The sequence below is a fragment of the Heptranchias perlo genome, chromosome 8, assembly GCF_035084215.1.
Source record: "Heptranchias perlo isolate sHepPer1 chromosome 8, sHepPer1.hap1, whole genome shotgun sequence".
In the NCBI taxonomy this organism is placed as follows: domain Eukaryota; kingdom Metazoa; phylum Chordata; class Chondrichthyes; order Hexanchiformes; family Hexanchidae; genus Heptranchias; species Heptranchias perlo.
The window spans coordinates 28,755,270-28,768,048 of NC_090332.1; the positions used below are offsets into that span (position 1 = coordinate 28,755,270).

General features: G+C 39.7%; 1 protein-coding gene across 1 annotated transcript in view; it reads right to left on the bottom strand.

The window, feature by feature from the left end:
• Positions 1-12,779, bottom strand: part of iars2 (isoleucyl-tRNA synthetase 2, mitochondrial) — a 64,858-nt gene that overhangs the window by 4,445 nt on the left and 47,634 nt on the right. Inside the window, exons 15-20 of the mRNA XM_067988878.1 lie at positions 8,963-9,071; positions 7,502-7,604; positions 5,537-5,662; positions 2,156-2,287; positions 1,190-1,296; positions 57-202 (exon numbers count right to left, since the gene is read on the bottom strand). Coding sequence (XP_067844979.1) covers positions 57-202; positions 1,190-1,296; positions 2,156-2,287; positions 5,537-5,662; positions 7,502-7,604; positions 8,963-9,071 — 723 coding nt within the window. The remainder of the gene's footprint in view (positions 1-56; positions 203-1,189; positions 1,297-2,155; positions 2,288-5,536; positions 5,663-7,501; positions 7,605-8,962; positions 9,072-12,779) is intronic.

The window sequence follows — 12,779 nt, forward strand, 5'->3', positions numbered from 1 at the left end:
TTATATTACAAAATGCAAAATAAAATTGATTAAACACAGCATTAAACAAATTCTACCTTTTTTGTTTGATTGGTGCTGGAATACCTCCTCTGCAAGATGAGGGAGGATTGGGGCTACAGAACGTGTGATTACATCTAATGCTTCATCTAAAACTGTCTGACATGAGAGACGCTTGGGGTGTTTCTCATCTTCACAGTATAATCTGCAATTTTAATAAAACATTGTTTAGACAGGTATGCTCTGGTATCTCAAGCAGGACTATAAAAATCCAAATCCAGGCTTGGGCTGAAGAATGACAGGTAACATTTGTGCCACAAAAGCACCAGGAACTGAAGGGAAAACCCAGCCATCTCCTCTGACCTCCAACAGGACCACTATTGTGGAGTTCCCCCACTAGCGACATCTTAGAGATCACCACTGACCAGAAGCTAAACTAGACCAGCCATATCAACGCTGTGGTTCAAGGCAGGACAGAGGCTGGGTACTCTGCAATGAGTGGCTCACCTCCTGACCCCTTAAAGCCTCCCCACCATCTACAACACTCAAGTCAGGAATGTAATGGAATATTCAGCATTCACCTTCATGCAACACGTAAGAAGCTCAACAACATCCAGGACAGAACAGCTTGCTTGATTAGTGCCCCTGACGTGGGACTGAATATCCACCAGCTCTACCACCGGTGCACTGTGGCTGCAGTATGTATAATCTATAGGATGTACTGCAGCAATTTGATAGCACCTCCCTCCCCTGCAACCTCTACCACCAAGAAGGACAAAAGAAAATGTTGTAGCAATACCATCACCTCCAAGTCACACATCATCAGCACATGGACATTCATCATCGCTGGATCAATATCCTGGAATTCCCAACTAACACCATTGTGGGAGCACCCCTGCACAAGAATGTAGCAATGTAAGAAGGCCCACCACTGCCTTCTCAGGGCAACTGGAGAGAAGCAGTAAATGTAGACTTCATAACGTCACCCACATCCAAAAACAATTTTTTTTAAAAAATGCAGTTTATGCTGACTATACATTACAGTTCTGTTCTTAAGATATTGTTACCATCAAGTGTTTTGTTTTAATTGTTTGGCCTGATTTGGATGACCTTTATAAATACTTACTAAACAATGGCTTTTAGGTTGGAGTTGCAAATCAACTGCATGTATTGCTATTATGAATATACTAACCGATCTTTGATGATGCTGAAGTAGAAACTAGAGAGTTCTCTGTTAATAAATGCTAACATAAGGCGAATAACTTTTCCAAAATCATACTGTGTGTAAGCCTCTGTAACCTGAAAGAGATTTTTTAAAAAAGTCTTGTAGGCAAAACAGTTTGTTGCAAAATATACATATTTCAGCTACCTAAAAAATTATTAGAAACAGAAAGCTAAAGTATAACTAAATCAAAATGTGTCACTGACAAATGTGACATTTCTGGCCTGTTTAAGTTGTTCCTTTCTGTTCAGGTAGTTTTGATAATCTACTTTTGTAGACTGGAGTCACAAACTCATACTCACAAAAAGCCCTAAAACTTTAAACCACGTTAATCATTCAGAGTCTAACCCAATTATTTTCTCCCTCTGGCACATATTATCAATTTTTATACATACACACACAAAAAAAATGAATTGAGAAAGTAAAGTTGGGTGGCACGGTGAATTAGCACACTACCCTTCTACTGCTGGGACCCAGATTCAAACCCTGAAGGCTCCTACATGTGGTTTGAAATATATGTATTTCAAAGTCACAGCTAGGTAATTTTACTGCCATGATTGCTTGGTCTCCACTGGGCTGTCCTTGAGAGTAGAGACAAGATATTTACAATTAAATCAACAATTCTCATACAATCAATAAACCTGGCACCAATATCTTTAACCTGTATACACACATATGATATTCCACTAGACTGGTTTTATTCTGGTTTCAGCACCATGAAATTACAATTGAGTGCAACAGTTTTGTTTATTTTAAAAAAGATTAATACATTCATTATTATTTTCAATGGTTAACTGCATTTTTTGTAACATCAATGGGGGGAATTAATTATTTAATACATTCCATTGTAGGTACTGTTGTGCTTTTCAACTTTTGTTCGAAACATTTTATCTAGTGCCTTAGGAATGATTTTTTAAAAATTTCTGGTGCTGTTACCTTGGTACTATAATCTTGAAGGAGATGAAGCATATACTGATCCAGTATTAGCATTTGTTCACTTGGAACTGCATCGGTCTCAGGATCAAAATTACAAAGGTTCCCCAACATAAAGCGTAATGTATTCCGTAACTGAGAAAACAGAACAGAACAATTAATTATATAAATTAGCAGCTTCCCGAGTTTCTCTTCACCAGGCAACATGGCAGGATGGTCTTTGTCACAAACTTTATGAGCACCAGTGTGCTCGAGGAGTGGCAAGTTTCAGACTATTCTAAATTAAGGTGTGTTAGACTCTTCTGAAGAAGTCACCTCAAACTTCAAAATGATGACAAGGAATAACAGAATTTTCCTGGTTCACATTATAAGTGAAACACTTTACTGATGCAAAGTTCAAGCAATTTGCTTAATGCATCATATTATTTTAATTTTATAAAGACAGGTCAAATGAGACTTCTAAGATTTGATTTAACTAATTCCCAGATATTTTCCTCCTCAAACTTTTTCAATCAACCCAATTTTGTGATCCATTAGTCTTCACCAGCAATGCATTCGTATTAAAACCAAACCTCTATTTTTTTAATAACAATGCCTACATAACAGTGAATACACCTCAAAAGTAATTCATTGGCTGTAAAGTGCTTTGGGATGTCCTGAAGATGTAAAAGAGGCTATAAAAATGCTAGGGACTAGGTGACACAGTGCATTAGAATAGTGTACTTGTACATCAGGTCCAGGTGAGCTGTTTTCCCTAGCACACTGTTAATCCCAGTTCCTAATGGGTAATACAACTGTCCCACTGTTCAGTACCTCCAAAAGGTGAGACAGTTGATCAATCTCACTCTGATACACTGGAATAGCAAGGAGCGCCTCTCTCTGGCAGTGGAAGAGAATACATCATTCCCATGCAGCCTATGGTTTATGTATGTGAACTGTTTAAAGAATAGACAAGATAATGTTTTGGGTGCAGACCCTTCAAAACTTGGAGTCCGTACCCGAAATGTTAACGTGTTTGTTCTTTTACAGATACTGCCTGATTTGCTAAGCATGTCCAACATTGTTTCTGTTTCAGATTTTCAGTATCTGGAGTTTATTTTACTTTTTGTTTAAATTCTACTATTAACACTTTTTACCTTCTCAACCACAAAATCAAAATTTAGAAATGATTTTCTATTGTATATGCTTTGTATGAATTTGAAGGAAACATATGTAGATTTGATACTTGTTTAGCATAAAGCTTAATTGAAAAAGGTGGATCAAATTTTTTGTTCACCAAGAAACTTCCTTTTTCTCTTCTCCCCCTCACCCCCATCTAATCATTAGATTAGATAGGTTTACCAATTCATAGCAAATGATATAATCACAGACATTTAAGTACAGTAAGTCATTCACCCACCATGCATGTACAGATGGTAGCTCTCCCACTCAGTTAGCTAATCCCATTTTCCTACGCTTTTGCTTGCTGCACCCTTTAATATTTTTCTTTGGGTGTTTATGTAATGTTGTGATTTACTCAGCTTTATTAGCGACTTGTGTGAATCATTCCATATTTTAATAATTCTTTGTGTAAAAAAAAATTCTTGTTGATCCTTCTCGTTCTAATCCTGAGTTTATACTCTCGTTACTAATTCATTAACCAGTGGAAATAGCCTTTCACTATTTACTTCCCAAATCCTTACCAACCAGTTTTTGCCTGTCTTTTGATAAATGTAACAAATGCCATTTCCTTGTTAATTTAACAAAGCAGCTTTCTTCTTAATCTACAGAGGCCTTCTAAATAATGTTCTGTTCACAAACTGTTTTGATCTTTTTCTGAGAGTATTTACCCTCCAATGAACCGTATGCACCCTCAATTTTCTCCCCGGTGTTTTCAGGTCCCTCTGCTGCCAAGATAGATGGCAGCCAGATTTCAGACTGCTGATAGTTTTTTTTTTATTCATTCAAGGGATGTGGGCATCACAGGCAAGGCCAGCATTTATTGCCCTTCCCCGATTGTCCTTGAGAACGTGTTGGTGAGCCACCTTGTTGAACCGCTGCAGTCCGTGTGGTGAAGATATTCCCACAGTGTTGTTAGGTAGGGAGTTCCAGGACTTTGACCCAGCAACGACGAAGGAACGGCGATACATTTCCACGTCAAGATGATGTGTGACTTGGAGGGGAATGTGCAGGCGGTGGTGTTCCCATGCGCCTGCTGTCCTTGTTCTTCTAGGTGGCAGAGGTTGCAGGTTTGGGGAGGTGCTGTGAAAGAAGCCTTGGCGAGTTGATGCAGTGCATCTTGTAGATGGTACACACTGCAGCCACGGTGCACCGGTGTTGGAGGGAGTGAATGTTTAGGGTGATGGATGGGGTGCCAATCAAGCGGGCTACTTTGTCCTGGATGTTGTCGAGCTTCTTGAGTGTTGTTGGAGCTGCACTCATCCAGGCAAGTGGAGAGTATTCCATCACACTCCTGACTTGTGCCTTGTAGATGGTGGAAAGGCTTTGGGGAGTCAGGAGGTGAGTCACTCGTCGCAGAATACCCAGCCTCTAACCCGCTCTTATAGCCACAGTATTTATGTGGCTGGTCCAAATAAGTTTCTGGTCAATGATGACCCCCAGGATGTTGATGGTGGAGGATTCGGCAATGGTAATGCCATTGAATGTCAAGGGGAGGTGGTTAGACTCTCTCTTGTTGGAGATGGGTCATTGTCTGGCACTTGTCTGGCGCGAATGTTACTTGCCACTTATCAGCCCAAGCTTGGATGTTGTCCAGGTCTTGCTGCATGTGGGCATGGACTGCTTCATTATCTGAGGGATTGTGAATGGAGCTGAACACTGTGCAATCATCAGCGAACATCCCCACTTCTCACCTTATGATGGAGGGAAGGACATTAATGAAGCGGCTGAAGACAATTAGGCCTAGGACAGTGCCCTGAGGAACTCCTACAGCTAGTCCTCACTTTAGCTGGCTGCCAGGAAATGTACAACAACAACCTGATGACTATACCTCAAACCAATTTTTACTCCCACCTGCAGTGTGTCCAGTGACCTCTGCCTACCATCTTTCACACACAATGCAGCCTAGATTAAAAACCATACATAGTGAAGATTGAACTTGCAAACTAATTCTTCATGGCACAGCCAATGATGCTCCAATGTTCAGTATCACAATGCAAATTCATCAGATTTCCAGTGCAACACTTTCTCCACTGTGGAATGTCACTTAGCCTGAGTTGAAACTGCCTCACAGTGCTTCAATTGAAAAAAAAGACTTCTATATAAATTCAAGCAATAAAATTTTCATTATTAGAACAGATCTCTGGTCATCAATGGGAGTTAAGCACATCTAAAAGTTAACAGGAAGAAAGAACAACTTCGGAGTTCATTTTTCTCTGTTCTTACCTTAAATACATCATCTCTTGCTGCATGCAGTATATTTTGTCCAATTAACACTTCTGCAAAAACATTGGACTCTGCTACCCACCAGCGAAGAACATCTGCTCCATAGGGTGGGTCTTGATTTGGATCCTATATAAAATAAACAATTTCACTGAATACAGTTGGCACTTTGGAACATAAATAAGAACATATCCGATTTATATATTTTTTGATTATCTTTATAAATAATACCCAATAAACAATTTGTTGAATGAAAATAAATCTTCTGGCCATTGTAATGCACCACATGTAGTAAACATCATAATTTCCTTGAGGGCAAACAAATGCACATTAACTCATTCATAATTTGCATTCACTATTTTCAGGAGGTCAAATGATTAAGAACCTTTAATTGAGGTTACAAGACAAAATACTATGAGGAAAATCATTTTCAGCCTTTGAGTGAACACTTGTTAGTCGTCTCCCACTTGGGAGAATGTTATGCAACATACATTCCTCGTGTACATGAGGAATCTTCCATATTTAAAGAATACGTACAAAATATAGAGAACAAATTTGGAAAATGCTGTTTTATCTCTTAGCTTCTTTGTGCCAAGAGGTATGAACATAAATACCGTGGCTACAAGAGCACGTCAGAGGCTGGGTAATCTGCGACGAGTGACTCACCTCCTGACTCCCCAAAGCCTTTTCACCATCTACAAGGCACAAGTCAGGAGTGTGGAATACTCTCCACATGCCTGGATGAGTGCAGCTCCAACATCACCTAAGAAGCTCGACACCATCCAGGACTAAGCAGCCCGCTTGATTGGCACTCCATCCACCACCCTAAACATTCACTCCCTTCACCACCGGCGCAACGTGGCTGCAGTGTGTACCATCTACAGGATGCACTGCAGCAACTCGCCAAGGCTTCTTCGACAGCACCTCCCAAACCCTCGACCTCTACCATCTAGAAGGACAAGAGCAGCAGGCGCATGGGAACAACACCACCTGCACGTTCCCCTCCAAGTCACACACCATCCTGACTTGGAAATATATCGCCGTTCCTTCATCGTTGCTGGGTCAAAATCCTGGAACTCGCTTCCTAACAGCACTGTGGGAGAACCTTCACCACACAGACTGCAGCGGTTCAAGAAGGCGGCTCAACACCACCTTCTCAAGGGCAATTAGGGATGGGCAATAAATGCTGGCCTTGCCAGTGGCACCCACATCCAATGAACGAATAAAAAAAAAAATGGTTTGTCAAGTTAACCTTCTGGTCAATTGTGACCCCCAAAGAAGTTACTGGTGCTGTTGAAGGTTAGGGAAAGATGGCTGGGCTTTCTCTTGTTCAGTACCTGACACCTATCAGCAAAGCCTGGATGTTATCCAGGTCCTGCTGTAAGCTGACATGGGCGGCTATATTATTGTTGGAGTTGTGAATGGAACAGAACACTGTGGCATTGTCAGCTAAGAACCCCACTCTTGACTTTACAATATCATTGATGAAGCAGTTGAAGATGGTTGGGCCAAAGATTCTTTTCTGAGGAACTCCTTTAGCAATGCCCTGGGGCTGTGATAACTAAACTTTGACAATCTACCATATTCCTTGATATCATTCCAGCCACTGGAGGGGTTTCCCCACGACTTCCACCAACCTCCGTTTTGCTGGAGTTCTTTGGTGACGCACTCGGTTGCTGCCTTGATGTTGAGGAAAGAAACTGTCAGCCTCTCCTCTGGCATTCAGCTCTTGCTTCCAAAGACGTGAAGAAGCCTGGAACTGAGTGACTCTGGCAGAATATGAACTGAGCACCAGCAAGCAGGTTATGTGAGGGAATGCAAAACCCCAAAATAAGTCAGTCACTTTCATACATTTTAGATGCAGATATCCTATTCACCTTTACTAACCAATCGCACATGGTTTAAAGGCAACTTTAAAAGTGTACAATTTTTTTTGGGAGTGGGAGGCGAAACAAAACAATGACTTACTTGTCCTCCATTAATAACAATATCTGGATCTACCACATTTCCCAAGGATTTGGACATCTTCTCACCAGTTTCATTGAGAGTAAATCCATGGACTATCAGTTTTCTGGCAATATAATATTTAAAGTTTACTAAACAAAAAATGTGTCTATCACCAGTATAAGTTTCTTTTAGTACTGTATAATCTTCTTAAATAATGTAAAGGCAGGATTTACTATGTAAATGTTCCAAACTGGATACTTACATTAAGTTGTTTTGAAGGTTGAAATGGTTTATAAACATTGGCATTTAAACTCTCAATAGTAACATTAAGACAAATCATTTAGACAGTTTTTTAAAAAAAACACAAAATAAATTTTGTTCTGCTTCTCGAACACTGCAGAAACCATTCCTTTTATATATTTCCTGTACAATTTGAAACCAAGGATTTAGAAAAGACCATTGCAATGCATTTAATATATACAAAATTGAGCAATATTTAATCAAGCTATGGGCAACATAAGGGCACTGGGTTCTACAGTGAATCTGCAGCTTGCCTCATCACCTCTTGAACTTGGGAATTGAACCCAGCCAAGCTGTAAATGTCCCACGTGTAACAAAACTGGATGTTCTCAATCTAGTTCCTAGTGGACGCATGGTCCCTGCACAAAAGTACCCATAGTTTAGCCAAATTTTAAACAATCTCACTCAGGAAGGCCATAAAGTTAACAGAGGAAGACAGAAAATAAAAAATGGACAAATTGGTGGGCAGCCTCCACCAAGTCAGTTACAAACCTCCTAGTAGCCAGCTAGGAGTAATAACGAGAGTGGCCGGGAGCAAGCTATCCATCTTGCTTTTCCAGATGCAGGAGGTACATAGCCCTGAATGGTGAGAGGAGGATGATTGGCAAGGTGGGGAAAAAAAACTGAAAAGAAAGGATGCAGGATACGTTAAAAAGAACTGGAAGGAATACAGTTTGATAGCTCTAGTAATAATGCTAGAGACCCCAGTTTGAATCTCAGCCTCAACTTACCATCGAATTTAACAATCCACTTTGGAACAATTCATTCTGCATGAGAAGTAGCACAGAGATCAAGCATTAAGTAGTGGTGAGCACCACCACTGTTGGGTTAAGAGGAGCAAACTATTTTCAAAACAAGTGCACATATCTAATCTCTCAGAGCACCTCCAGGTGACCAATAGGCAGCAAATTGGATAGCAACTATTAGAATTCCAAATCATCCAGCTTGAAGTATATGGAATGGTACAAAAGGAAACAGGGTGTCTTATTTCTAAAACTCAAAGTGAACACTTAATTAGGTTTGACATGGCAGATACAAATTTACCAAAATTATTTGAAAAATTCAATGTGCCCTGTGTCATCCATGAAGTGTTCAGAGAAGGAAATTATAAAACATTTCAACTTATACAAAGGATTACATGAATTGGTTGTTATTGCCTAATGTGAGCTGTTAAACACTAACCTATATGGAGCCTGTTTCTCAACTGCTACACTGGTGAGCAGAGAGGATTGAAACCAACCACCCAGCTGGTCCTTCCCCTCTAGGTACACATCTGCAATGTTACTTACATCTAGAAAGAAAAGAGAATTAATTAAGCAGAAGATTCACATCAACCTTTTTATTTATGAAAAATGCAACTAATTTAGAAATCTATGGTGTAATTAAAGAAAACTCAAAACGGCTAGATTTTTTTTTCCCTCAAATTTATCACGTCATATTTCTCAGCTCTTTTTCCCCCATCTCTCCCAAACAACAAGAACAAATTGCGTTTATATAGCATTGAGAAACACCCCCCCCCCCCAAGGCACTTCACAGAAGCGTAATCAGACAAAAATCAACATCGAGCCAAAGGAGAAGATATTACGAGAGGTAACAAAAAAGCTTGGTCAAAGAGTGGATTTTAAGGTCTTAAGGAAGAGAGGGAGGTCAAGAGGTAGACAGATTTAGGGAGAGAATTCAAGAATGTAGGGCCTAGATGGCTGAAGGCATGGCAGCCAATGGTGGGGCAGAGGGAGTGGGAGATGCACAATAGGCCAGGGTTGGAGGAATGCAGAGTTCTTAGAGGGCTGCAGTGTTGGAGGTTACAGAGATAGGGAGGGGCAAAGCCATGAACTGATTTAAACATGAGGATGAGAATTTTAAATTTGAGGCATTGGGGGACTGGGACTTAGTGCAGAATAGGATACAGGCAGCAGAGTTTTGGATGAGCTGAAGTTTATGGAGGGCGAAGGATGGGAGACCAGCCAGGAGAGCATTGGAATAGTCAAGTCTGCGAGTGCCAACAGCAGTCTTTGTGACGAAAAGGATATGGGGTCGGAAGCTCAGCTCATGATCAAATAGAACCCTAGGGTTGTTAACGGTCTATAGAAAACACTGTAGGCTGAACACTACCTCAGGGGAAAAATACTTTTTGTTGAAAATGTCCTTATGCAGACACCTCTTGCCAACTGCGTTTAGTTTTCAATGTATATATTTTATCCCTTTCATTCTGTGGTCTACCTCAGCCTTATGACATTGTTGACCAAGATAATGAGAAAATAACCTGTTCCCAGGCCTCGATCAATGGCACTCTCCACCTGGAGCTGCTAGGTGGTGTGCATGAGCTACCTAGCATTGATTCTCCCTCCAATTATTCATTCTGTCCTGGTAAGGACGTGCCTGGCAACTTTAAATGACAATTCACAATGTAGGAAATTAAAGTACATCTCACTGTTTAACACTCCAAGTCAACACAAGATAATAATACTGACATGATTCCATATTGGACAATAAGAGGTAACAGAGAAGGCTTAAAAAATTCAGAGGGTACAGAAAGTACACAGGTGGGTTGAGATGCTGTAGATCACTGGGTTAAAGGAGATTTATCAACTGGTGGTGGTACAGAGGGGCATGAATGTTTGTTGTTTTAAATGCCTGCAAGGGCTCCCATCCTACAGATGAAATCCCTAGCAAAGGGGTAAAACAGCACTAGTGCACAAAAGGGGATTCTGTCTGAGAATTTCTCATTAAGCTGAAGGGAGTACATGATTTTGTTTTGAATAGTCCATTCCCCAGAGTGAGTATCCATTTTCTCTTTATAGGAAAGGCTGCTTATTTCCACATGACAAATGTGCTACTTTGTACAGCACAAAGCAAATTTCTCAATGGCTCATTGGCGGATCAAGTTGGACCTTAACTGGTAAGCACTGTGGTGGGTCATGATCCACCAAGAGGCCAGAGGCTGTAGCCAATGCAGGACATTCAGATATGATAGGGAAATGATAGTGAAGAGCTCAAAAAATTAAATGCAAAAGAAAATAGATAGGTTTCACCCTATCCTTTACATAGGTCAATTAGCAATGCACAAGTAACTAAACTGAGTTTTGACATGGCGTTTTATACCAGATAAACTACATGCATTGATATTTATTACTGTACAAAAGACTGTGACTCAGTATTTGTAAACATACATTAAAACAGAAGATCTTAGCCAAATCACTAGTGACTAATTAGTAGCAATGGACTCTGTATACTATCTTAACACTATGAGGGTACGTGGAAGAGAAAGCACTTGGAAAAATATACCAATACTGTAGGCAAAAATAATGATGAGGCTCAATATCATCAACTTGCATTTATATAACACCTTTAATGTAAAGAAACATCCTAAGACACTTCACAAACAGGCACAATGAAATAGATATCAAGCCAGGAAAGGAGAGATGGAAAAAGGAGTGATCGAAAGTTTGGTCGAATGGATGGGCTTTGACAAGTTTTAGAAGGTGGAGAGAGAAAAAAAAGAGACAGAGAGAAAGAGACAGAGATGTAGAGACAGACAAGTTTAAGAAGGGTGTTCCAAAGAATAGGATCGAGGCGGTTTAAGTCTCCATCACCAATGGTTGGACAAAGGGAGTGGGAGATGCATTGAAAACCAGAGTCAAAGAAGTAGAGTTTTTGAGAAGGGATAGAGGTATGAAGGAGATTGCAGCGAAAGAGTGGGTGAGGCTATGGACAGACTTACAGATGAGGAGTTTGAATTTAATGCACTGGTGGACAGGGAGCCAGTGCAGGTCAGCAAGGTCAAGGGGGGAATTGGTGAGTGGAGCTTTTTGCAGGATAGGATACATGCAGCAGAAATATTGAAATTTAAGGATTTGGGGTCAAAGGAGATCATTACACTGGCTAAGGCTGGAGGTCATAACTCCACAAACTTCTGGGCAAGGAGCTGGGTCATTGTGCAAGAGATATTTCAGCATAATAAGAGCGAAGATTCTCACTGTTACAAGGTCTGGAGATCTGCTATTTGAGATCAGGATTTGTGGTCAAGATTAAACAAATCAATCTAAACAGAAAAAGTAAATAAAAATCTGTAACGGTGCTTATTAAATAGGATGGGGAAGGAGACCAATGCTTATGGCAGTAATCTGGATAACTCACAAAAATCAGTATCGTTCTTATGATTGTGATTACATTATGGATTAATGCTTTTTGAGATTGTACCAGCAGTTTTCTTCTCACACAAGATCTGGAAAAATTAATTTTAAGCCTTGTGTACATTTGTGCAACTCACATCACTTTTCAGTTTAGAGATATTGACCTCAAATAAAATATTTGAATAAGTTTCTGTTTAGCCATGGCATAGCAATTATTAGAGGGTGTTGGTGAAGATTTGTGCTTTCCTACCGTGAGATAACAACAATCTCTTTCAAAGTCCCAAGTTTAGGGGGCCATATAACCAAAATATGTTCCACCTTCCTGAAAATGCCAGTATGAAAGATAATGTGATAAGGGTATATTAACTTTAGTGAGTAGACAAACTATAAAAGAATAACTAATAAAATATTATAGCTCCAACCTTTAGCATGATATCAGTAATTCATGACTTTTTCAAAGTCAGTCAACTTTTAAACTAAAATGGCTTAGAAAGCAATACTGCAAAATTTTAATTTGTTTGTTCAAGAAATCTAAACACCAGATCAATTCTGTTCCATATATTATTTTCTAATAGTCCTCAAAGTAAGATGTTGTACCACAGCAAAAAAGGGGGGTCAGAAAATTGTGGTACAAATCTAGTAAAATGAGGGTCAAAAACTGTTGAAAGAAAAGCCAAACCTTAATTTGAAATTAAAAGGCTCAATGTCCTTGAGAAAATTCTATAAGAATACATAATTTACTGCAAGATGTAGAGTAATAAAATCAACCTTTGCCTTATGTTTGCCCTTTGGCAAACAAAAAAACGAAAGATATGCTCATCTAAAAAATAAGCTGACCTGATCTGTTAAATATTATCAAATATGAT